This window comes from Pseudorasbora parva, chromosome 14 (assembly GCF_024679245.1).
Source record: "Pseudorasbora parva isolate DD20220531a chromosome 14, ASM2467924v1, whole genome shotgun sequence".
Taxonomy (NCBI): Eukaryota; Metazoa; Chordata; class Actinopteri; order Cypriniformes; family Gobionidae; genus Pseudorasbora; species Pseudorasbora parva.
Window position 1 is genome coordinate 9,520,294 of NC_090185.1, and position 27,386 is coordinate 9,547,679.

Genomic DNA, 27,386 nt, shown 5'->3' on the forward strand with positions numbered 1-27,386 from the left:
TTACCAGTGGTTTTGGCACTGTGAGCAGGTGCCAGGTCGTGCTGAAAAACCAAATCTTCATCTCCATAAAGCTTTTCAGCAGATGGAAGCATGAAGTGCTCGAAAATCTCCTGATAGCTAGCTGTATTGACCCTGCCCTTGATAAAACACAGTGGACCAACACCAGCAGCTGACATGACACCCCAGACCATCACTGACTGTGGGGACTTGACACTGGACTTCAGGCATTTTGGCATTTCCTTCTCCCCAGTCTTCCTCCAGACTCTGGCACCTTGATTTCCGAATGACATGAAAAATTTGCTTTCATCCGAAAAAAGTACATTGGACCACTGACAACAGTCCAGTGCTGCTTCTCTGTAGCCCAAAAGTGTCTTGACCTGAGGAATGCGGCACCTGTAGCCCATTTCCTGCACACGCCTGTGCACGGTGGCTCTGGATGTTTCTACTCCAGACTCAGTCCACTGCTTCCACAGGTCCCCCAAGGTCTGGAATCGGTCCTTCTCCACAATCTTCCTCAGGGTCCGGTCACCTCTTCTCGTTGTGCAGCGTTTTTTTGCCACACTTTTTCCTTCCCACAGACTTCCCACTGAGGTGCCTTGATACAGCACTCTGGGAACAGCCTATTCGTTCAGAAATGTCTTTCTGTGTCTTACCCTCTCGCTTGAGGGTGTCAATGATGGCCTTCTGGACAGCAGTCAGGTCGGCAGTCTTACCCATGATTGCGGTTTTGAGTAATGAACCAGGCTGGGAGTTTTTAAAAGCCTCAGGAATCTTTTGCAGGTGTTTAGAGTTAATTAGTTGATTCAGATGATTAGGTTAATAGCGCGTTTAGAGAACCTTTTCATGATATGCTAATTTTTTGAGATGTATGCCAAAATCATCAGTATTAAAACAATAAAAGATCTGAAATATTTCAGTTAGTGTGCAATGAATCTAAAATATATGAAAGTTAAATTTTTATCATTACATTATGGAAAATAATGAATTTTTATCACATATGCTAATTTTTTTCAAAGAAAAATTGCATATTGTGATAAAGTTCATTATTATTATTCACTAAGGCGGTAATATGAACACTTCTAATATGAACCTTTTGAAAAAAAAAAAAAGATTTTTTTTTTAATCCGTCAAGAACATTTAAAATTTAAAAGGCCAGAAGAACTACAACATTATATGATATGCAAATGTGATGTGTGAAGTAGGAGGGTCACACACTGCTATGGGAGGATTCACACAACACACAACATGAACAGTTCTGCAGTCAGAACACACACTGAACCTGAAGAAAATGCTTCACATGTTAGTTTTGTTCTGTTTGTGCGGTTGGAGTCTGACTGGTAAGTTATAAAAGCATTTATTGCTTGTTTTTTTCTTCTTCTTCGTTTCAGTGTAAATTAGAATTAGATTATTTTCATCTGCTGTTGATGTACCAAAAGAATTATGAATATTTATGAATATGATACGAGATCTACTAGCTTTCAGTGCAGGGCCAGTTGTTCAAAAAGTTTAATCTGGATCAGAATGATCTCATGTTTTGCTATCCAGGATCAGGTAATCCATTTTACTTTTGTGCTCTACGGAGCCCCTGAAGGGATATGGTGATGGAAATAAAATATGATATGAATATTTCAATGCTTTAGCTTTCTCTCAGAAAAGTTGTGTCACCCGAGAAACTGCGTTCGCCCACAGATAATTTTTGACTGGTTCATCTCTTATATTAAGACAATGTAGTTTACAAACTGTAATAAAAAACTCTTTAAATAAAATATATTTTTGTTTGATATTTACAGCTGTTTGGGGATTATTTTATGACACCAGTTTGCTTTGTTTTTTTACTTTGACTGTAGGCTACCGAAGGCTTAATATGAAGCCTAATGTCTACTCCTAATTCATTACTTTAACAGTTAAACTAATCAAAAGAAAAACTCTTGGTTATATTTGTGAATTACATGATAAAAATGTTGTATTTTTGACCAGTTTTTTGTTCCTGAAATCCACCCTTCTGATAGGATCAGTATCATCCAGATGTTTTGGATCAAAAGGATCTCAATTTTAAAAAGTTTTGACCAACACAAGCTGATGATTTGATCCAGATCAAAACCAAGATTGAATCTTGATTTCAGAATCCTTTTTCTCTTCTTATTTTGAATAATCCATTTTCAAGATTTGATCAATCTGACAGCCGAAACCCGATCAGATTCCTTTTGAACAGCTGGGCCCCTAATCATATTTTTTCCATCATTATGTCCCTTTAGGGACTCCGTAGAGCACTAGTAATCCAGATTTGGTCCAATTTTGCTTTGAAAACCCGACAATTAACATGGATGGCCTGATTCTGGATAGCAAACATGGGATTTCCAAATCCAGATCATTCTGATTCAAATTAAAAAAATTAACTGGCCCCAGGTCTCTCTAGCGATTAGGATTAGAAAATTCTGGAAATGGTGATGAAAATAATGGAAATCTCTACCGTGAATGTAAATGTTCTGTGTTCAAGTGTGAACTTTCCATTGAGCTGCTTTCAAATATAAAGCTTTTATAAATATTTCTGCATGTCATGAAAATTCACTTGTCAAAATGTGCAGGAAACTTATAGTGAAGTGATCTAAACACAGATCCAGTGATCTAAATATCCAATTCATAAAATAAATATAAAAAAACACTATTTAAAATATCCAGAACTATTAAAACTGTAATTTCATTCTGCAATATTTATCATGCATTTATTGCCAATAATTTTGAAACTTGATTGTTCTCTACAATTTAAAACAAATTAAAGGATGTGCTGCACCAATACACTTGATATTTCATAGTTGATATTTTACATCTTGTTTTGTGTTTCTGCTTGTTTTGGATGTTCTCGACTTTACATGTAAATGAAGCTGATTTCAGGCTTTATAAACCATCAGAAGTCAAAACTCTGTTCATGTTCATCAGGTGTGTTTGGTGAGTCAGTGTCAGCGACTGAAGGAGATTCTGTCACTCTAAACACTGATCTTACGGAAATACAGGAAGGAGACGACATACGGTGGAGATATGGAGCTGAAAAATCTCATATATGTAAAATAAAGAAAAGAAACGAAACCTTCTCCACATATAACTGCACTGATGGGAGATTCAGAGACAGACTGAAGCTGGATCATCAAACTGGATCTCTGACCATCACAAACATCAGAACTGAACAAGCTGGAGATTATAAACTAGAGATAAGTGGAGAGAAAGAGTCATCAAAAACATTCAGAGTTTCTGTCTATGGTGAGTAGAGATCATTCGTCCAAACGTTCACATATTCTATTTACACATTCAGATGTTCAATCGTTTTATAGTTTGAGATGACAGACACATTCAGTGACCATCAACACACTAAACACTCACTCAACACACGAGATATCACACAGATTCACTACAATTCACAACACTGAAAATACATATGAAAGTTCATACTCTTCTTATTCTCTCATGTTTTCCAGATCGTCTGCCTGTTCCTGTCATCAGCAGAGACTGTTCTTCATCATCATCATCATCATCAAATTGTTCACTGGTGTGTTCGGTGTTGAATGTGAGTCATGTGACTCTCTCCTGGTTCAAAGGAAACAGTTTATTGTCCAGCATCAGTGTGTCTGATCTCAGCATCAGTCTCTCTCTACCTCTGGAGGTGGAATATCAGGATAAAAACACCTACAGCTGTGTGCTGAACAATCCCATCAGCAACCAGACCAGACATCCCAACATCACTCAACTCTGCCACACATGTGCAGGTACGGCAGCACGGCTGATATAATGTGTGTGTTTATTCACTGACCTGATCTCAGTCTTCTTTCTTTATCATTACACTACTGAACACACTGTCTCCTTCAGGTCCTCCAGTCTCTCTGATAGTGCTGATCTCTGCTGGATCTCTGATGATTGTTGCGGCTCTCTGGATCTTCTGGATCTGCAGGAAACAAGACGGCAAGTATTATTTTCTCCTTTTAAACAATTATGAAATCAAATAAGATAATTCTTTGAAAATATGTTCTAAATATTTTAGCCAACTGGTAGCCCTATTTTATGATTTAATTAAAATTATTCTCCATTTTCCTTGGCTTATAAATGTCTGTTTGTATATAATGACACTGGACGTCGTTCTTTATTCATCTCACACACACAAAAGGTTCTCAAACTGCATCAACACTGGAAATACAAAATTAGACAAAAACACAAGTTTATTTTTTAATTTAAAAAATAAAAAAATAATTGGGATTTTATGAATATAATCTTACATGTGTAAGGATGTGGCTGGTGCTCTAAAATCGATGTATATGAATGATAAATTCAAAAACGAATGATAAATTAAATACAAAGAAAGGTAAAATACTTTACTTTTGTTAAACATCACATCTGGTTTTGATTTATGTGTCTCTCTAAATTGTCTGATAAATTTTGGTTTGGAAATTTTTTTAGGCCTAATGGCAAATAAAATGTTTTATTGCCGTTTTTGAAAATGTATAGTGTCACTTTAGTGTTAACTTTGAAAGCCCTAATAATAACACTGTGAAGAACCAGATCTGGTTAAGATTGGGTTTTGGGGTTTTAAAGGGGTCATGAACTGGCTTTTTTTATTTTTTTATACCGTTGTCTGAGGTCAACTAATGCTGTTTGTGTGGTTTTTACATTCAAAAACATCATAACTAATAAGTAATAGGCTATTTTCCACACTGGTTTTGAGGCTCAACCAGCGTGCTAAAGGGATGCTCTGTTAGACACGTACACATAAGCAAAACAATCTATAATAATGCAGTACCATCACATATCAAAACCATGTTTTACTCGCACAAGAGTGCTGCACCATTCCTCCTGTCGGATCGAATAGAAAAGGAACAGTGTTGTGTTTTAATCTCAATATGTCTACAAATCCGGCACCACCTGAGGTTTATTTACAAACGATTCCACAGTGAAGTGAAGTGAACATATCTTCCCCACATCAGCTGGAACCTCATTAAAAATAAAGTTCAACCACTCATTCCTAATATTAGGATCCAAAGGAAGTTTATTTAGCGACTGTGTTCTTCCACAATATCTTGCCATCTTCTTCAGCATGTTTATTGCTGCTGGCTAGCGATCCGATGAGTCGGTGGGCGGGACTACTGAACTAACCGTGCTCATTATTCTGTAGAGGCGGTGTTTCGTCAGTCGATGACGTAAGGATGAAGCCCGCGATCATTTTCTGGGCCTGGTGTCTATAAAAGCTTTTCTATGAACTAACAAGGAAGTTCTCAGCTCTGAAACTTACAGGATAATCTTATATTACCATGACCTTTTATATATCAAAAGCTCAAGGGAAAGTTGATTTCTCAATTCATCACCCCTTTAATGCTCCTATTATAGTTCAGAGAGTTGAGACTCGAGCAGAAGAGATCACTTACGCCGAGATGCCATTCTACAAAAGAAACACACAGAACTGGGTAAGAGGATTTATTGTTATTTTGTTAAGTATTTGTATATTTCAGCAGTGATTCAGATGTAGATTACTGTGTGCTTTTGTGTCTGTATAATAATGAAGCACATTTCTACTAGATAAGAAAAAAAATTATACTCTGGTAAATCATGATTATGACAAAAAGACAAAATTATGACACATTAAAGGGATACTTCACCGTTTTTTCATATTAAACTATGTTATTCCCTTAACTAAGATGAGTTGATACATACCTCTGTCGTCTCAGTGCGTGCTCTTAATCTCTCTGAGGCGGGGTGACATTCTGATAGCATTTAGCTTAGCACACTAATCACAGTTCATTCCTATGGAACCAAACAGAGATCAAGTTAGAAGCAACCAATCAACTCCACGTTTCCCCTATTTAAATACAGTTACACAAATAGTTGGACGACCAAGTATGGTGACACAAAATAAAACGTGGCGCTTTTTTAACCGAGTTAAAAATGAGAACTATAATGTATGGCGGAATAGCACTTCTGAGAGTACTTGAACTCGGCGCAGTAAAAAGTCCCGGCCGAAACATCCTCCCTCACATCTCCCCCTCCCTCTCTCATTTCCGTAAATAGTACCAACGTGACCTGCACGCCTGCATCAGTAGAAGTAGTTTGAGCAGAGTTGACGAAGTACCAGTTTGTAGGAAGATAGTTTGAACAATCATGGTTATAATGTGCGTCGTAAAGGGTTGTGAGAACAAGGCGAAGGTATTTAGTGCCGTCATGTTTCACCGATTTCGGCGGAAAGCTTGGTTAGCTGATTTGAACATTGATGCAACAACATCGCTGGAGATTCTGAAGAAATGGCGTGTTTGCTCCGAGCATGTCACACAGGCGGACTATACCTCCACAGGATTACGCCTAAAGGATTCTGCCACACCGACAATAATCAAAGCAAGAACACAACAAAGTGGATCATCACCTAACACTGTAAGTGTCCGTTTGCATGGTATTTGGTTGTCCTGAAGTGCAGGTGGCAGTAACCTTAGCTTATCAAACTTTTGTGGTGTTTAACCTAGTAAACACAAGTAACTTTGCTGCGAAATCAGTGCGCTTGTGAGACAGGCAATACAGAGTTTTTGACTGTTTGATGTACTTGAGAAGTGAGCTCAGAAATAAAAATGAAGTATAAGCCTAAGCCCGTATTGTAACGTTATAACTTAGTGTCACCAAATCAACAGGCACTGTGTCAGCTTTCCAAGTGATCTTAAGTAAAAGACAAAAGACAATATTAGTATACTTTAACATAGCAACGTTTAATATTACAATTGGAACATTCACAAGAACATCATAAAAACAAACAAACAGATTTTATGAGATGAACCTCTCAATATAGAAACCTGCAACCGCAGTGAGAAAATAAACATAAAAACTCCCCTTACACTATAAGCTTTAATGTCAATATGGTAATATGTGAAATGCTCGGAGCAAACACACCATTTCTTCAGAATCTCCAGCGATGTTGTTGCATCAATGTTCAAATCAGCTAACCAAGCTTTCCGCCGAAATCGGTGAAACATGACGGCACTAAATACCTTCGCCTTGTTCTCACAACCCTTTACGACGCACATTATAACCATGATTGTTCAAACTATCTTCCTACAAACTGGTACTTCGTCAACTCTGCTCAAACTACTTCTACTGATGCAGGCGTGCAGGTCACGTTGGTACTATTTACGGAAATGAGAGAGGGAGGGGGAGATGTGAGGGAGGATGTTTCGGCCGGGACTTTTTACTGCGCCGAGTTCAAGTACTCTCAGAAGTGCTATTCCGCCATACATTATAGTTCTCATTTTTAACTCGGTTAAAAAAGCGCCACGTATTATTTTGTGTCACCATACTTGATCGTCCAACTATTCGTGTAACTGTATTTAAATAGGGGAAACGTGGAGTTGATTGGTTGCTTCTAACTTGATCTCTGTTTGGTTCCATAGGAATTAACTGTGATTAGTGTGCTAAGCTAAATACTATCAGAATGTCACCCCGCGTCAGAGAGATTAAGAGCACGCACTGAGACGACAGAGGTATGTATCAACTCATCTTAGTTAAGGGAATAACATAGTTTAATATGAAAAAACGGTGAAGTATCCCTTTAAAGAGTACTTCCGCATGTCATAAGTTTGAATTTTGTATCTTTTCTATGTCAAAATTTAGATTTTATTTGTCATAATTATGATTTAAAAGAATTTATTTTCATATGTGGCAGTAATGGCCTTTCAAGGTATAATGATTTATCACACAGTAAATCTCAAACACAACAGCACCAGTGAATGTTACTTTAAAAAAAAGTATTTACATTACATTTATTATCTTGTGTTATGCATTTTTACAGAAAGTTGAAGAGGAGGATCATGTGGAATATGCACTATTCGAATTCAGAAGATGATCAAACTTTAATGTTGTTCTTTTAAAGTCCAAGACCGAGATTGTGTGATCATTTTCACTATGAGACTCTGAAGGCCCTATTGTAACGGTCTGAGCACATGAAGAGCACACCGCAGGTGCACTCACGGCGTGTCCTAAACCACTTTTGCTAGATTAACATCAGAACATTTCTGATATCTGATATCATTATTATTATTCGTCACATCAGACGCATGATCCAAAAGAGTTCTAACTAGTCTCTTAATGAGTCGATAAGGTAACAATAATATAATAAGATAACCTTGTTTAAAATGGGTTTGGCTAAAAGAAAATGTGGCATAGGATGTGAAAATGTCTGGCTAAAACGAACAAAAAACACTTGGACACGACTGCAGTCACATTGCGCCGTGTGTATGAAAGGCCCTGAGTCTGAATCATCATGTTACATTAGGAAATCACACAAGACATACGGGATCATCCCAAACTAAAGCCACGTTTCCACCACAGGAACTTTACCCAGGAACTTTGGGTGGTACTCGGTGTGTTTAGACTGCAGGAACCAGGGTCTAAATGAAGTTCCGGGTAAATATTTCCCCCTCCAAACGGCCCTGCTCGCGAGGTAGTACTTTTTCAAAGTTCAGGAACTTTCGAGGGCAGGACTTGGGCGCTGAACATGCTGATTGGTTGAGCTCATGCAGCATTTTATTTCAACCGGCATTTTTAAAAGTCTTTTGCGAGGTTCGGTCTACGTTCAGTCAATATCAGTCTTGCTCTCTGTCTGATGGCGCGCGTTCGTCTCAGCCATCTCACGTTCAATATCCGTAATAGCTGATAATAATATACATTGTCATTTTAAATCTAGCTTTACAAGCTTTCTTGCTTGACCAGATCTGTTTAGATAACATCTCATGTAAACAGTCCATTAAATCTTTCAATCGGTACACGCAAAAATGATTACTGTCCGTCACTGACTTGGAGGAGCAGTCGCGCGCAGTCCTACATGACCGGACTAATTTGCCTAATCTTCACGGAACTTTAGATCGCGGTGGAAACGCAGACAGCTGCAGGTCTGGGGGGGAGAAAAGTTCCTGTAAAAAAGTTCCTGGTACAAATTGTTCCGGGTAATTTTGGTGGAAAGGGGGCTTATGATAACTGAAACCAGATTAATGAAATGTTCTCCTAAAAACTTCACAAGAATTCAACTTAATTGCAAAACAGGGACTTTATGTAAATCATGTCATGTGGCCCATTGCAGCATTTTCATGTTTGCAAAACGTAGATGCAAACTAAAAGGTGATAAAGTGAACTCCACTGAGGTCTCACTTATTTATATCTGCACACAATGTGGTTTGATCAGTTGGGTAGACATACAGCTTGAGCATGAGAAACTGCTGGATGTTTGCATTTGATGTCAGTTGTAGTGTTCGTCTGAGGTGTCACTGTGACTGTGTGTGTGTTTGTGTCTGAGGTGTCAATAAAGCGTCTGTGCGAGTGTGTGTCTGAGGTGTCAGTCTGTTTGAACAAGTCTTTGCAAGGATTGTTCCATTTATGCTCACATGAAACTGTTTTCTACATGGAAGCCACTCTATTAAAAAATACTGAACCCATTAGTGCTGATGTTACTCTGAAAAATGTATACATTATATTCTTTGTGTGCATGATGATCCTGCAGTTGAGCAGCGCTACTCTCAGGAAAAAAGGTTCAACAGCTGTCATGTGCAGTAGCTTTTCATAAGGTACACCTTATTTACCCCTTAATGCTGCACATCAGAACCTAAATGGTCAAAAAGGTATCGTACCAGTGACAGCTTATACCTTTTCTTCCTGGGAGTGTACTTTTTAAGCAGAACTATTCTTGATCTGTTTTTATTTTCTTATTAAAGGTTATATTCTGTTTTCTGCCAGAGTCTGGGTCATAAACACAATAAATAATAAATACAATGTAGCCTTTGATTTATAATTTGTATTGATGGTTGTTAATAATTTGCTTTCATCAGTTTTGAGGAGAAACTAAATGCTACTAACAAACAGGGCTCCTGTCCAAAGGAGAAACAACGGTTGACATTTAGAGTGTGAAATCAAATCATAATCAGACAGAAACTCTCACCTTAAGTTCGCTTGATAGTGTTAAAGTCCAGACACAAAGTTATGAGGACTGCTCAAGATATCTGCTCCAGTTCCAGCGCTGTAACCGCCGCCTGAGGATCAGATTCAGGGAACAAAACATGAGCAGTGTTATCCATCAAATGATACAGGCCACTTGATTTTTAACTTTAGTAGAAAGAAGCAGTAGCCTGACAAGCCAGACCCACATCGAGATGTTTGGTCTGGAAACTCACCATTGACAGCTCAATCCGAGGGGCGGGATAAACGGGGACCCACTTTATATTAGGTGGCCTTAACTACTATGTACTTACATTGTGAGTAACCATTTGATACAATGCACTTATTGTGTATATACATGTTTTTACATTGTACTAACATTTTAAAAATACCTGCATGTAATTACGTCTGTAATTAATTTCTGTAGTTACATTTGTAATTACACAGTTGGCACTTCCCTTACACCTAACCCTGCACTTAAACTGTCCCACACCACCACACCTGTCCCTAACTCTACCCGTATCCCACCTCAATATCAGCAAAGGTGCTTTGCAATACAATTTGAACACAGTAAGTACATTGTACTTATTTTTTTATGCAAGTACATAGTACTTAAAGGCCACCTAATATAAAGTAGGGCCATAAACGGTTGTCTTTCAAACTCCCTCTGCACGCAATAGGATAGCGCTACAACCAACCAAAGCAATGAAGGTGAAACAGTGCTTGTTGATAGATTAAACATTCGCTGTATCCGGTCGGCAAAACTCAGAACACATCTTCCCTTTTTAAGAATGACTTCAGTGCCGTTCTTTGTTCTTTTCTCAGAGAAAAGCTTAACTCCAAGTCTTCCAGAGTCGTGGTCAAAGCTGATTCGAAAGACCGCCGTTCGCCAGCTTCTGTGTTTACTAGAAGCACGCAAGCACAACTCGGCCGTCATGTTAGGCCCCGAACACCGACTGATGTGATTGGCCCGACCAGAGTTTGGTTTTTACAGCTCAGACGTGTATTGAGAGTTGCTAGACTCGCAGATTAGATTTGCTGCGGCGTCTAGAATTAGGCTACTTTTTTTTTTGCCTGCATCGTCTAGCAAGTCTGGTCACAAAATAACTGCAGACCTCTCATCAGGAATAGAATGAGGAATCATTAATTCCTGAAAAACATAAAACTTTTTTTTTTGGCTGCGTTCGTCTGCAATAGGGACGCCACTTAATATTTATAACGTCACGCGATGCGGTCACACAAACCATTCTTTCAGTAAAATAAAAACCATAAAAGTATCAATGAGTCGAGGTTCTCACGCTAAAGTTACATGATAATACAACATTAATAAACGACTGCATTGACATTATATTACCCTCTCTGTTGTTTATACACCGGCAACACAGCATCTATTGCGACACGTCAGACTCTGGAGATTTGTTGTTGTTTTTTTGCGTTGGTCTGCAAAGCTGTCATGTTGTGTGTGCGTGCTTTTACTTTAATAGCCACATCCTGCACTAAAGTTGTGCTTGCTTATACACCGCCAAACAAAAGCACATGTGCTACGTCCTTAATAGCCCTAAAAGTATGTAGGCTACTCTTTTTGTAAAGAAAAAGTAGACATTTTTGAGTGTGTATCAGAGGAGTAGAGAAGCTGACTATCACGTCATACAATTGCATCTTTAACGGCTGCTCTCTGTCGCATCCTGTTACCGTAAAGTGCCTGTCAATCATTTTGTCACACAGCTCTCCACATATTTTTATTTATTTAATTGTTCCTACCGTGAGAGAAATGCAGCAGCACGTTGATCTGCAGTCGCGGGTCTTTAATGCAGAGACTCCCTAATATTATTAACGCATAATGATGCATTTAAAAGTTTTAATGTCCAAACGGATCTTTCTAAAAGTTTACATTGCTATTCCATATTATAACACGAATTAGTTATCACGTATAGTTTATCAGGTTCGACGTTGATTAGTCACATAAATCTAACCTTTATCAAACCTCACCGTCTGTCGCGCATATCCGCCATGTTTTGTAGTTTTTGTTAAACGTTTTACTCGTTTTTGTAGTTCCTCCTTCAAAGCGCAATGGGTTGTGGGCTATGTTGGCCTTGCTCAGGATCCAGTGTTCACTGCTTCCTACTCCCAGAGTACGGCAGGTGGAGAGTGGGGTATTTCTTATTTATGGTCCATAAGAGAAAATTAGGCATATAAATGGAAGTATCATATAAAGGCATATAAATGGGTCTAAAATATGGCTTCTTATAAAAAGTGTTCCTGTGGCTCATTTTACCCCATTTCTCCTTTTCACAGTGTGGCAGAAATTATGGGTGGTTCCAAAGATACTGTTTTTTTTTTTTTTTTTTTTGTTTATTATACACCGTTGCCATCTACAGGTCGTAATAGGAAAAACATGACAGCTTGAATGCTTACAGCTGTAAGAAAAGCGTTCAGTGAGGCGGTAATATGAACACTTCTAATATGAACCCTTAACCTTTTGAAAAAAAAAATAAAGATTTTTTTTTTTTTATCCGTCAAGAACAGTTAAAATCTAAAAGGCCAGAAGAACTATAACATTATATGATATGCAAATGTGATGTGTGAAGTAGGAGGGTCACACACTGCTATGGGAGGATTCACACAACACACAACATGAACAGTTCTGCAGTCAGAACACACACTGAACCTGAAGAAAATGCTTCACATGTTAGTTTTGTTCTGTTTGTGCGGTTGGAGTCTGACTGGTAAGTTATAAAAGCATTTATTGCTTGTTTTTTTCTTCTTCTTCATTTCAGTGTAAATAAGAATTAGATTATTTTCATCTGCTGTTGATGTACCAAAAGAATTATGAATATTTATGAATATGATACGAGATCTACTAGCTTTCAGTGCAGGGCCAGTTGCTCAAAAAGTTTAATCTGGATCAGAATGATCTCATGTTTTGCTATCCAGGATCAGGTAATCCATTTTACTTTTGTGCTCTACGGAGCCCCTGAAGGGATATGGTGATGGAAATAAAATATGATATGAATATTTCAATGCTTTAGCTTTCTCTAAGAAAACTTGTGTCACCCGAGAAACTGCGTTCGCCCACATAATTTTTGACTGGTTCATCTCTTATATTAAGACAATGTAGTTTACAAACGGTGATAAAAAACCCTCTTTAAATTAAATATAATCTTTTTGTTTGATATTTACAGCTGTTTGGAGATTATTTATTATATTTTATGGTGCCAACATCTTTTTTTTTATACACTTTACTGTAGGCCACCGAAGGCTTAATATGAAGCCTAATGTCTACTCCTAATTCATTACTTTAACAGTTAAACTAATCAAAAGAAAAACTCTTGGTTATATTTGTGAATTACATGATAAAAATGTTGTATTTTTTGACTAGTTTTTTGTTCCTGAAATCCACCCTTCTGATAGGATCAGTATCATCCAGATGTTTTGGATCAAAAGGATCTCAATTTTAAAAAGTTTTGACTAACACAAGCTGATGATTTGATCCAGATCAAAACCAAGATTGAATTTTGTGACCTAGTCTGATTTCAGAATCCTTTTTCTCTTCTTCTTTTGAATAATCCATTTTCAAGATTTGATCAATCTGACAGCCGAAACCCGATCAGATTCCTTTTGAACAGCTGGCCCCTCCTCATAGTTTTCCCATCATTATGTCCCTTTAGGGACTCCGTAGAGCACTAGTAATCCAGATTTGGTCCAATTTTGCTTTGAAAACCCGACAATTAACATGGATAGCCTGATTCTGGATAGCAAACATGGGATTTCCAAATCCAGATCATTCTGATCCAAATTAATTTTTTTTAACTGGCCCCAGGTCTCTCTAGCGATTAGGATTAGATTATTCTGGAAATGGTGATCAAAATCTCTACAGTGAATGTAAATGTTCTGTGTTCAAGTGTGAACTTTCCATTGAGCTGCTTTCAAATATCAGGCCATTTTTGTCATTTTATAAATATTTCTGCATGTCATGATAATTCACTTGTCAAAATGTGCAGGAAACTTATAGTGAAGTGATCTAAACACAGATCCAGGGATCTAAATATCCAATTCATAAAATAAATATTTTAAAAAACCTATTTAAAATATCCAGAACTATTAAAACTGTAATTTCACTCTGCAATATTTATCATGCATTTATTGCCAATAATTTTGAAACTTGATTGTTCTCTACAATTTAAAACAAATTAAAGGATGTGCTGCACCAATACACTTGATATTTCATAGTTGATATTTTACATCTTGTTTTGTGTTTCAGGCTTTATAAATCATCAGAAGTCAAAACTCTGTTCATGTTCATCAGGTGTGTTTGGTGAGTCAGTGTCAGCGACTGAAGGAGATTCTGTCACTCTAAACACTGATGATACTGAAATACATGAAGGAGACGACATACTGTGGATATTTGAAGATGGAAAATCTAAAGCATCCCAAATAAAGAAAAGGAACCAAATCTTACCCACATCTGATGGTCCTGATGGGAGATTCAGAGACAGACTGAAGCTGGATCATCAAACTGGATCTCTGACCATCACAAACATCTCAACTGAACATGCTGGAGTTTATAAACTAGAGATAAGTGGAGCGAAGCTGGCATCAAAAACATTCAGAGTTTCTGTCTACGGTGAGTAGAGATCATTCGTCCAAACGTTCACATATTCTATTTACACATTCAGATGTTCAATCGTTTTATAGTTTGAGATGACAGACACATTCAGTGACCATCAACACACTAAACACTCACTCAACACACGAGATATCACACAGATTCACTACAATTCACAACACTGAAAATACATATGAAAGTTCATACTCTTCTTATTCTCTCATGTTTTCCAGCTCGTCTGCCTGTTCCTGTCATCAGCAGAGACTGTTCTTCATCATCATCATCATCATCAAATTGTTCACTGGTGTGTTCGGTGTTGAATGTGAGTCATGTGACTCTCTCCTGGTTCAAAGGAAACAGTTTATTGTCCAGCATCAGTGTGTCTGATCTCAGCATCAGTCTCTCTCTACCTCTGGAGGTGGAATATCAGGATAAAAACACCTACAGCTGTGTGCTGAACAATCCCATCAGCAACCAGACCAGACATCCCAACATCACTCAACTCTGCCACACATGTGCAGGTACGGCAGCACGGCTGATATAATGTGTGTGTTTATTCACTGACCTGATCTCTGTCTTCTTTCTTTATCATTACACTACTGAACACACTGTCTCCTTCAGGTCCTCCAGTCTCAGTCTCTCTGATAGTGCTGATCTCTGCTGGATCTCTGATGATTGTTGCGGCTCTCTGGATCTTCTGGATCTGCAGGAAACACAGAAAATCTGATCAAGAAGGCAAGTATTATTTTCTCCTTTAAAAAAAGAATTCTTTGAAAATATGTTCTAAATATTTTAGCCAACTGGTAGCCCTATTTTATGATTTAATTAAAATTATTCTCCATTTTCTTTGGCTTATAAATGTCTGTTTGTATATAATGACACTGGACGTCGTTCTTTATTCATCTCACACACACAAAAAAGGTTCTCAAACTGCATCAACACTGGAAATACAAAATTAGACAAAAACACAAGTTTATTTTTTAATTTAAAAACTAAAAAAAGAAATCTGCATTTTATGAATATAATCTTACCTGTGTAAGGATGTGGCTGGTGCTCTAAAATCGATGTATATGAATGATAACTTTTGTTGAGCTTGTTGAACCTAAATGCTGATTAAATACAAAAAAAGGTAAAATACTTTACTTTTGTTAAACATCACATCTGGTTTTGATTTATGTGTCTCTCTAAATTGTCTGATGAATATAGGAATTTTGGTGTGTGGAAAAAGTTATAGGCCTAATGGCAAATAAATGTTTTAAAGCCGTTTTTAAAAACATTCAGTTTTACTTTAGTGTTAACTTTGAAAGCCCTAATAATAACACTGTGAGGTCAACTAATGACGTTCGTGTGGTTTTTACATTAAAAAACATCATAACCAATAAGTAATAGGCTATTTTCTCCACTGGTTTTGAGGCCCTCTCCTGAACGCTGGGTTTTGATGGGCGTGCCGCACTGGAAACTTGGAAATAAACGCCCACGGATAGGATTGGAGAAGATTTGCATATTTAATGAGCTTTACCTCCAGTCATATCTATACCCCTGTCAGAGGCGGAGTTATGAGACATGAGGGAGGGGTCATTTTGAAAGCGGCAACCGTAATGATTCAAGTACGTCTTTATCAAACAAACACAATGATTTATTTCTCATCCACCCGCGATTGATTGGACTATTATTTTTGTATTACACATAGACCGCACGATCATTCGATATAAGCGCGAACCCTTCAAATGTTAAGTCAAGAGAGAGAATAGCGCAGAACAAGAAAGGAATATTACGAGATTCATCGGCCTGCTGACCCCGACGGGGTCTGGAAAACACACAGCCCCGAGACGTCATGTCATACGTGTCTGAGTCCAGCGTGCTAAAGGGATGCTCTGTTAGACACGTACACATAAGCAAAACAATCTATAATAATGCAGTACCATCACATATCAAAACCATGTTTTACTCGCACAAGAGTGCTGCACCATTCCTCCTGTCGGATCGAATAGAGAAGAAACAGTGTTGTGTTTTAATCTCAATATGTCTACAAATCCGGCACCACCTGAGGTTTGTTTACGAAGATCCCGCGGTAAACTGAAGTGAACATATCGTCCCCACGTCAGCTGGAACCTCATTAAAAATAAAGTTCAACCACTCATTCCTAATATTAGGATCCAAAGGAAGTTTATGCAGCGACTGTGTTCTTCCACAATATCTTGCGATCTTCTTCAGCATGTTTATTGCTGCTGGCTAGCGATCCGATGAGTCGGTGGGCGGGACTACTGAACTAAACGTGCTCATTATTCTGTAGAGGCGGTGTTTGAAGCCCACGATCGTTTTCTGGGCCTGGTGTCTATAAAAGCTTTTCTTTGACTAACAAGGAAGTTCTCAGCTCTGAAACTTACAGGATATTCTTATATTACCATGACCTTTTATATATCAAAAGCTCAAGGGAAAGTTGATTTCTCAATTCATCACCCCTTTAATGCTCCTATTATAGTTCAGAGAGTTGAGACTCGTGCAGAAGAGATCACTTACGCCGAGATGCCATTCTACAAAAGAAACACACAGAACTGGGTAAGAGGATTTATTGTTATTTTGTTAAGTATTTGTATATTTCAGCAGTGATTCAGACGTAGATTACTGTGTGCTTTTGTGTCTGTATAATAATGAAGCACATTTCTACTAGATAAGAAAAAAAATTATACTCTGGTAAATCATGATTATGACAAAAAGACAAAATTATGACACACATTAAAGAGTACTTGCGCATGTCATAAGTTTGAATTTCGTATCTTTTCTATGTCACAATTTAGATTTTATTTGTCATAATTATGATTTAAAAGAATTTATTTTCATATGTGGCAGTAATGGCCTTTCAAGGTATAATGATTTATCACACAGTAAATCTCAAACACAACAGCACCAGTGAATGTTACTTTTAAAAAAAGTATTTACATTACATTTATTATCTTGTGTTATGCATTTTTACAGAAAGTTGAAGAGGAGGATCATGTGGAATATGCACTATTCGAATTCAGAAGATGATCAAACTTTAATGTTGTTCTTTTAAAGTCCAAGACCCAGATTGTGTGATCATTTTCACTATGAGACTCTGAAGGCCCTATTGTAACGGTCTGAGCACATGAAGAGCACACCGCAGGTGCACTCACGGCGTGTCCTAAACCACTTTTGCTAGTTTAACGTCAGAACATTTTTCTGATATCATTATTATTATTCGTCACATCAGACGCATGATCCAAAAGAGTTCTAACTAGTCTCTTAATGAGTCGATAAGGTAACAATAATATAATAGGATAACCTTGTTTAAAATAGGCTTGGCTAAAAGAAATAACGTAGATGCAAACTAGTTATCAAAAGGTGATAAAGTGAACTCCACTGAGGTCTCACTTATTTATATCTGCACACAATGTGGTTTGATCAGTTGGGCAGACATACAGCTTGAGCATGAGAAACTGCTGGATGTTTGCATTTGATGTCAGTTGTAGTGTTCGTCTGAGGTGTCACTGTGACTGTGTGTGTGTTTGTGTCTGAGGTGTCAATAAAGCGTCTGTGTGAGTGTGTGTCTGAGGTGTCAATAAAGCGTCTGTGCGAGTGTGTCTGAGGTGTCATTGCAAGGATTTTTCCATTTATGCTCACATGAAACTGTTTTCTACATGGAAGCCAGTCTATTAAAAAATACTGAACCCATTAGTGCTGATGTTACTCTGAAAAATGTATACATTATATTCTTTGTGTGCATGAAGATCCTGCAGTTGAGCAGCGCTACTCTCAGGAAAAAAGGTACAACAGCTGTCATGTGCAGTAGCTTTTCATAAGGTACACCTTATTTACCCCTTAATGCTGCACATCAGCACCTAAATGGTCAAAAAGGTACCGTACCAGTGACAGCTTATACCTTTTCTTCCTGGGAGTGTACTTTTTAAGCAGAACTATTCTTGATCTGTTTTTATTTTCTTATTAAAGGTTATATTCTGTTTTCTGCCAGAGTCTGGGTCATAAACACAATAAATAATAAATACAATGTAGCCTATGATTTATAATTTGTATTGATGGTTGTTAAAGGGGGGGTGAAACACTCAGTTTCAGTCAGTGTCATGTCAATCTTGAGTACCTATAGAGTAGCATTGCATCCTGCATATCTCCGAAAAGTCTTTATTTTTTTAATAATTATATAAGAAAGATGCGCTGTTCCGAGTCTTTCCGAAAAAAGCCGAGCGGGTGGGGGCGTGTCGTGTGAGCGGAGCTAAATAATGACGTGTGCAGCAGCGCGCTGTGTGTTGAGTCGAGTGTCATCCCTAACAGCGGGGAAAAAAACTTTATTCAAAATAAAAATATGGCTTTTAATCAGATACAGCCATACATCTATGATCCGGAATCAGACCCAGAGGCTGCAGTTGAACAGGAGCAGCAGCAAAAACGACTAGAGCAGGACGTCTGTATGTGGTAAGTTAGAAGTTATACACTAACTATATAATATGCTTAGCGGCTTGTGTTATTTACATATTTATACTTGAATTATATCGTCGTATTTTTGTCTTTGAAGGTGTACATGTGGGAAGTGCAGTTGTGCACGTGTGTTTGTGTGTTTACGCGTGGTTTGTGTAGAGACATTTGAAGCAGTCTCACTCACCCTTCTAACGTTGGGACTGCTCCATCCTTCAGCATTAGGCGATTGGGAAAATGCGGCGTCGAGCTGGGCCTTGTTTATGAAACAGTCGGCACCGAAATGCAGCGAACAGATATAAACATTCGCGCAACTCAGTTGCTGATCCGGAAAAGCAAATTACATCCACTGTTGCCTTAACGCGGGGTTTTGGAGAATCTGTGCAAGACTGTCTTGGTCTGGCAACCAAAAACGCACTTTTTTGGTGACATTATGTGTAATTGTCACCTGTCCAGCAATCTACAAACCAGCGCTTTGATGGGCGTAGGCTGTTGCTTTCGCTCTCTCCCTCGCTCTCTCTCACGCGCTTCCGGTAGAATTGTCCGTAAGGCCCATACAAGGAAATTCCGCCCCCACTAACGTCAATGGGGACGCATGATCTCAAAAAACTTGCCGAAACTTATGACTAACCGGAAGTAGTATTTTTGACAAAGAAATACTCCCATCAAACGTCCACCTTAACTTTTGAAACTTTGTCCATGTTTAGTATGGGATTCCAAGTCTTTAACAGTGTAAAAAGATCAGTATGCATGAAACAGCATTTCACCCCCCCTTTAATAATTTGCTTTCATCAGTTTTGAGAAGAGACTAAATGCTGCTAACAAACAGGGCTCCTGTCCAAAGGAGAAACAACGGTTGACATTTAGAGTGTGAAATCAAATCATAATCAGACAGAAACTCTCACCTTAAGTTCGCTTGATAGTGTTAAAGTCCAGACACAAAAAAGTTATGAGGACTGCTAAGATATCTGCTCCAGTTCCAGCGCTGTAACCGCCGCCTGAGGATCAGATTCAGGAAACAAACATGATCAGTGTTATCCAACAAATGATACAGGCCACTTGATTTTTAACTTTAGTGAAAGAAGCAGTAGCATTAACAAATATGTAGTTAGTGTGGTGTTCTAGATGTTAATGCTAGTGTGCTCTGAGTGGGTGGTTGTTTGCAGCTCAAGAGCCCACATGTCTGATATAGCCCGTCATTTTCTGGTCTGTATGGAAAGTGGTTCCTCCTTCAAAGTTCATCTGAGGTACTTTTTGCCTGTATCGTCTAGCAAGTCTGTTCATGTGGCCTATTGCAGCATTTTCATGTTTGCAAAACGTAGATGCAAACTAGTTATCAAAAGGTGATAAAGTGAACTCCACTGAGGTCTCACTTATTTATATCTGCACACAATGTGGTTTTCAGCTCTGACACTTACAGGATATTCTTATATTACCATGACCTTTTAAATATCAAAAGCTTAAGGGAAAGTTGGTTTCTCAATCCATCACCCCTTTAATACATCTACTATAAATAGGTGTAAAATGGGTGCCTTCCACTCCTCCTTTTCAGTGTGGCAGAAATATTGGGTGGTTCCAAAATATATGGTCACATGATGATAAAAGTGTACAGCTACCAAGATAAAGGTGGTGGGTTAACTTACCAACTGGCTCATCTTACCCCACTCTGCCCTATATCAGTTAATATGGTTAAAAAGTGGACATTTTGATTTGGTTACCATGAAACTGAAATGATCAAATATTTAAGAACTCAGTTTTCTGCAGAATCAGACTCTAGGCAAGTACTTTTTATTTCCTAAACCATCAGCTCTATCATGTGCCTTTTGGTTTCTATTATAGCTGTAAGATCCTTTAATCCCATTAGGTATCTTTTTTGTATATTATACACTGTTGCCATCTACAGGTCATAATAGGAATAACATGATTATGATGATTAGCATTATTATCAAACACCCTATATACATTTACTTTATCTGACTGCACCCGTGTCTCCCTCACTGGCAGAGACACTAATGGGCCATCTGCTTTAAAAAATGATAGAAGATCAAAAGCAAAGTAAAGTTTATCAAGTTCAGCAGAAAATAGCATCATCTCATCGCATCAGCAAAACCTCACTGCAGTTAAAGGGATAGTTCACTTTAAAATGAAAATTCTGTCATCCTTTACTCACCCTCAAGTTGTTTCAATCCTGTATGAATTTCTTTCTTCCATAGTAGGAAAAAAAAAATACTATAGAAGTCAATGGCTCCAGTTAACTGTTTGGTTACTAACATTCTTCAAAATATCTTCCCGTGTGTTCAGCTGAAGAAAGAAATTCATACAGGTTTGAAACCACTTGAGGGTGAGTAAAGGATGACAGAATTTTCATTTTAAAGTGAAATATCCCTTTAAATCAGCATGTTCAAAATTTCCTCGATTGTATTTTTCCTTATAATGTCAAGTCAAGAAGTGAACAATGCACATCAAAAAAGAAATATTTCATTTAAGATGGCCCGTCTGGCTTTGTTTTTTGTTGTTGTAAATAACAAGGAAATTTTCAGCTCTGAAATTTACAGGATATTCTTATATTACCATGAACTTTTATATATCAAAAGCTCAACCGAAAGTTGATTTCTCAATTCATCACCCCTTTAAAATGTCCCAATTTCCAAAGCATATTATAAGGCTTTTCCACATCAAATAACTCCTGCTAACACATCCTTAATCAATTTTCCCTTTATAGTTTTAGATTCTAGATATATTATTGAATCCGTTGTGTTAGCATGTTCTTCTTCTAATGATGTTCAAACTACTGGATTGGAGTGTTAAGTATGTATTATGTAAATGATACAATACTAACTATAATTTTTATCAGTTAATTTGGAATCAGCAATTGACTACATTTTGTGAGTAAGCAGCTCTAATAATGTATAATAACAAGAACTCAATCTTTGTGTTATTAGAATATAATGTATTTATACCGTCATCACTTTTGAGTGGCGCCCTCTGGTGTGTTTTGAATAACAGCAGCTAAAACAGCATTACAGCACCATGCAACAGGAAGAGTCATGTCACACAACACATAATGTGAAAATTATCACTTGATATGCATGGTGATACAGTGGGGCAAAAAAGTATTTAGTCAGCCACCAATTGTGCAAGTTCACTTACTTAAAAAGATGCAAGAGCCCTGCAATTTTCCTCATAGGTACACAGAATATGACACAGAATGAGGGGGAAAAATCCAGAAAATCACATTATATATATATATATATATATATATATATATATATATATATATATATATATATATATATATATATATATATATATATATATATATATATAATTTGGTGGAAAATAAGTATTTGGTCACCTACAAAAAAAGCAAGATTTGTGGCTCTCACAGACCTGTAACTTTTTCTTTAAGAAGCTCCTCTGTCCTCCACTCGTTACCTGTATTAATGGAACCTGTTCTCGTTATTAATATAAAAGACACCTGTCCACAACCTCAAACAGTCAGACTTCAAACTCCACTATGGCCAAGACAAAAGAGCTGTCAAAGGACACCAGAAACAAAATTGTAGACCTGCACCAGTCTGGGAAGACTGAATCTGCAATAGGTAAGCAGCTTGGTGTGAAGAAATCAACTGTGGAAGCAATTATTAGAAAATGGAAGACATACAAGACCACTGATAATCTCCCTCGATCTGTAGCTCCATGAAAGATCTCACCTCGTGGGGTCAAAATTATCACAAGAACGGTGAGAAAAAATCCCAGAGCCACGTGTGGGCACATAGTGAATGACCTGCAGAGAGCTGGGACCAAAGTAACAAAGGCAACCATCAGTAACGCACTACACCACCAGGGACTCAAATCCTGACGAGGCAGAGGTGTCCCCCTGCTTAAGCCAGAACATGTCCAGGCCCGTCTGAAGACCAAAACTGGTTCCACTCGAAACAGGCTTTGCAAGGGTCGATCAAAGAAGTTAAGTCTTCGTACTGTGCGTCAGGTGCAGAAGCTGGCTTCAAAAAACAGACGCATTAGTGCTGCCAGCATGGCTTTACAGGTTGCAGCAGCGGAAGGAAGGTCTGCTTGTCAGTGCTCAGACCATACGCCACACACTGCAACAAGTCGGTTTGCATGGTCGTCATCCCTGAAGGAAGCATCTTCTGAAGCTGTCTCACAGGAAAGCCGGGAAACAGTTTGCTGAAGACATCTTCAAGTCCAAGAACATGAATTACTGGTACCATGCCCTGCGTTCTGATGAGACCAAGATAAACTTGTTTGGCTCAGATAATATTCAGCATGTGAGGTGACAGCGTGAAGAGAAGTGCCAAGAAAAGTGTGTCTTGCCTACAGTCAAGCAAGGTGGTGGTAGCATAATGGTGTGGGGCTGCATGAGTGCTGCTGGTACTAGGGAGCTTGAGGGAAACATGGATTGCAAAATGTATTGTGACGTTCTGAAGCCGAACATGATGGCCTCCCTTCAGATAAGCAGTTTCTCAACATGATCATGACTTTGGGGTCAAGATGACACACCGTCAAGATGACAAAGATCAAGATGACAAAGATGGCAAAGCTGTTGATATTAGAATCAATGGAAGAAATTACTACACACCTACAAGAGTTACCGATGTAAAAAAAAAAAGGTTTCAGTTTGACTCAGAAGATAAACCTCAGTAAAGCCAGTACTTTGAGATCATACACGCAGAAAACACCCTGGTACTGTGCTTTTTCCATTCACTAAAATTTTTAATACATGCACTTCATTTTTAAATTTTGTTATGAGTTATGATCCATTTCACCATGAAATGTAAGTCATCCACAATTCACACAGTACTCTTCTACTTTTAGCCATTTGAAACAGTCAGGTAGCTACACCCTCAGAAGAAAAGCGTTCAGTGAGGCGGTAATATGAACACTTCTAATATGAACCCTTAACCTTTTGAAAAATATAAAGAATTTTTTTAATCCTTCAAGAACAGTTCAAATCTAAAAGGCCAGAAGAACTATAACATTATATGATATGCAAATGTAATGTGTGAAGTAGGAGGGTCACACACTGCTATGGGAGGATTCACACAACACACAACATGAACAGTTCTGCAGTCAGAACACACACTGAACCTGAAGAAAATGCTTCACATGTTAGTTTTGTTCTGTTTGTGCAGTTGGAGTCTGACTGGTAAGTTATAAAAGCATTTTAATGGCTTGTTTTTCTTTTCCGTTTCAGTGTGAATTAGAATTAGATTATTTTCATCTGCTGTTGATGTACCAAAAGAATTCTACTAACTCTAAATGCAGGGGCCAGTTGTTCATTTTTTTTCTCTGATCAGAATAATCTCATGTTTTGCTATCCAGGATCAGGTAATCCATATTACTTTTGTAAATTTTCAAAGAAAAAAAATGGATTGGATAACCCTGATCCAGATACACACTTTACAATCTGGATTACTAGTGCTCTACGGAGCTCCTGAAGGAACATGGTGATGGAAATAATATATGAGATGTGGGGATATTTAAATGCTTTTGCGTTCTCTCAGAAAATATTCACCCGAGAAATTGCGTTCGCTCGCAAATATCTTTGGACTAGTTCCTCTTATGATAAACGGTGATAAAAAACCTTTTAACATTAAATATAATCTTTTTTTGTATGTTTACAGCTGTTTGGGGATTATTTTATGGCGCCAAATTCTCTTTTTTACTTTACTGTTGGCTTTACTGTTACTAATCAAGAGAAAAATAAAAATTGTGTGTATTACGTAATACAATTTCTATTATTTTTATTTTATTTACCAGTTTTAGTATTTTATAAAATGTTTATTCTGATGGGATCAGTATAATCCTACTGAATCTAGGATCAAAGGTATCTCAATCTTACTTAAAAGTCTGACGAACCGGATCAAAACCAATATTGGATTTTGTCATCTAATCTGATTTCAGAATCCTTTTTTTCTTCTGAATAACCCCTTTTTAAGATTTGATCCAATCCGACAGCAGAAACCCGATCAGATTACTTTTTAACATCTGGCCCCCTTCTCATATTTTTTCCATCATTGTAAAAGTGTGTATCTGGATCAGGGTGATACAATCCAATTTTGCTTTGTAAAACCAGCACAAAAGTAAGATGGATTCCCTGATCCTGGATACCAAAACGTGGGATTTCCAAATCCATATCATTCTGATCCAGATTAAACTTTTTTAACTGGCCCCAGGTCTCTCTACCGATTAGGATTAGAAAATTCTGGAAATGGTAATGAAAATAATGGAAATCTCTACCGTGAATGTAAATGTTCTGTGTTCAAGTGTGAACTTTCCATTGAGCTGCTTTCAAATATCAGGCCATTTTTGTCCTTTTATAAATATGTCTGCAGTGATCAAAAACATCCACAAATCTCACAGAAATTCATTAGTCAGAATGTGCAGGACCCTCATAGTGCAGTATATCTATTACTTTAATTTCTCTAATAAGCTTTCCTGTAGCTCAAACAACAGTGTGGCATTACCATCGCCAAGGTCATGGGTTCGATACCCAGGGAAAGCAAGACCCTACCAAAATGTCAAAAATGTGTACTTGAATGCAATTAAATCGCATTGGATAAAGGCATCTGCCAAATGCATCAATTTAAATGTCTAATTTGTTTAAATATATACATTTAAAATATCCAACACAATTAAAAATGTAATTTCACTCTACAAAAAAAATATATAATGCATTTATTGTCAATACATTTTGAAACTTTAATCACTGAGTGCTCTCTACATTTTAAAAATTATTAAAGTGTAAATAAGGATGATATTTGTTTTGCGTTTCTGCTTGTTTTGGATGTTCTCAACTTTACATGTAAATGAAGCTGATTTCAGGCTTTATAAACCATCAGAAGTCAAAACTCTGTTCATGTTCATCAGGTGTGTTTGGTGAGTCAGTGTCAGTGACTGAAGGAGATTCTGTCACTCTAAACACTGATCTTACTGAAATACATGAAGGAGATGACATACTGTGGATATTTAAAGATGGAAAAATTAAAGCATCGAAAATAAAGAAAAGGAAACAAATCTTCCCCACATCTGATGTTCCTGATGAGAGATTCAGAGACAGACTGAAGCTGGACGATCAAACTGGATCTCTGACCATCACAAACATCAGAACTGAACATGCTGGAGATTATAAACTAGAGATAAGTGGAGTAAAGCTGGCATTAAAAACATTCAGAGTTTCTGTCTACGGTGAGTAGAGATCATTCGTCCAAATGTTCACATATTCTATTTACACATTCAGATGTTCAATCATTTTATAGTTTGAGATGACAGACACATTCAGTGACCATCAACACACTAAACACTCACTCAACACACGAGATATCACACAGATTCACTACAATTCACAACACTGAAAATAATCTGACTGTTGTGTTCATACTCCTCTCATTCTGACGTTTTCCAGCTCGTCTGCCTGTTCCTGTCATCAGCAGAAACTGCTCTTCATCATCATCATCATCATCATCATCCTCATGTTCACTGGTGTGTTCATCAGTGTTGAATGTGAGTCATGTGACTCTCTCCTGGTTCAAAGGAAACAGTTTATTGTCCAGCATCAGTGTGTCTGATCTCAGCATCAGTCTCTCTCTACCTCTGGAGGTGGAATATCAGGATAAAAACACCTACAGCTGTGTGCTGAACAATCCCATCAGCAACCAGACCAGACATCCCAACATCACTCAACTCTGTCACACATGTGCAGGTACGGCAGCACGGCTGATATAATGTGTGTGTTTATTCACTGACCTGATCTCTGTCTTCTTTCTTTATCATTACACTACTGAACACACTGTCTCCTTCAGGTCCTCCAGTCTCAGTCTCTCTGATAGTGCTGATCTCTGCTGGATCTCTGATGATTGTTGCGGCTCTCTGGATCTTCTGGATCTGCAGGAAACACAGAAAATCTGATCAAGACGGCAAGTATTATTTTCTCCTTTTAAATATTCTAAATATTGTGGCCAACCGATAGCCCTATTTTATGATTTAATTAAATTATTCAACATTTTCTTTGTCGTTATAAATGTCTATTTGTATATAATGACTCACACACACACACACACACACAAAGGTTTCTCAAAGTGCATCAACACTGGAAATATATATATTTTTTTAATGAAATCTTCATTTTATGAATATAATCTTACATGTGTAAGGATGTGGCTGGTGCTCTAAAATCGATGTATATGAATGATAACTTTTGTTGAGCTTGTTGAACCTAAAAGCTAAAAAACCTTGACTTGTGTTAAATATCCCATCTGGGATTTTTGTGTGTGGAATAAGTCATAGGCAAATAAAATAAAGTTTTAAAGCCATTTTTGAAAATGTATAGTGTCACTTTAGTGTTAACTTTGAAAGCCCTAATAATAACACT

General features: G+C 37.6%; 4 protein-coding genes across 6 annotated transcripts in view; 3 read left to right on the forward strand and 1 right to left on the reverse strand.

Annotated features, from left to right (window-relative positions):
* Window positions 1–27,386, reverse strand: part of LOC137040037 (uncharacterized) — a 51,329-nt gene that overhangs the window by 20,843 nt on the left and 3,100 nt on the right. The window contains exons 1-4 of one of the 3 annotated variants that reach the window (XM_067415450.1): window positions 15,577–15,709; window positions 15,111–15,248; window positions 9,944–10,034; window positions 3,803–3,934 (exon numbers count right to left, since the gene is read on the reverse strand). The gene's annotated coding sequence lies outside the window, so the exon portion shown is untranslated. Of the gene's footprint in view, window positions 1–3,802; window positions 3,935–9,943; window positions 10,035–11,700; window positions 11,885–15,110; window positions 15,249–15,576; window positions 15,710–19,899; window positions 19,993–27,386 lie in introns of those variants that run through there. The other 2 variants (XM_067415452.1, XM_067415457.1) reach the window with 2 other exon arrangements.
* LOC137039706 (CD48 antigen-like) lies at window positions 1,153–3,995 on the forward strand. Its single transcript, XM_067414980.1, has 4 exons — window positions 1,153–1,337; window positions 2,938–3,255; window positions 3,471–3,758; window positions 3,859–3,995. Exons 1-4 carry the CDS (start codon window positions 1,289–1,291, stop codon window positions 3,993–3,995), a joined length of 792 nt encoding a protein of 263 aa, XP_067271081.1. The 5' UTR covers window positions 1,153–1,288.
* Window positions 7,155–15,303, forward strand: LOC137039707 (CD48 antigen-like). Its single transcript, XM_067414981.1, has 5 exons — window positions 7,155–7,222; window positions 11,992–12,092; window positions 14,201–14,563; window positions 14,779–15,066; window positions 15,167–15,303. The coding sequence occupies exons 1-5, from the start codon at window positions 7,155–7,157 to the stop codon at window positions 15,301–15,303; spliced, it is 957 nt and encodes a 318-aa protein (XP_067271082.1).
* The window catches only part of LOC137040042 (CD48 antigen-like), a 117,821-nt gene continuing 116,222 nt past the window's right edge, over window positions 25,788–27,386 (forward strand). Inside the window, exons 1-2 of the mRNA XM_067415466.1 lie at window positions 25,788–26,203; window positions 26,421–26,717. Of these exons, the coding sequence (XP_067271567.1) occupies window positions 25,825–26,203; window positions 26,421–26,717 (676 nt within the window). The 5' untranslated portion in view covers window positions 25,788–25,824. The remainder of the gene's footprint in view (window positions 26,204–26,420; window positions 26,718–27,386) is intronic.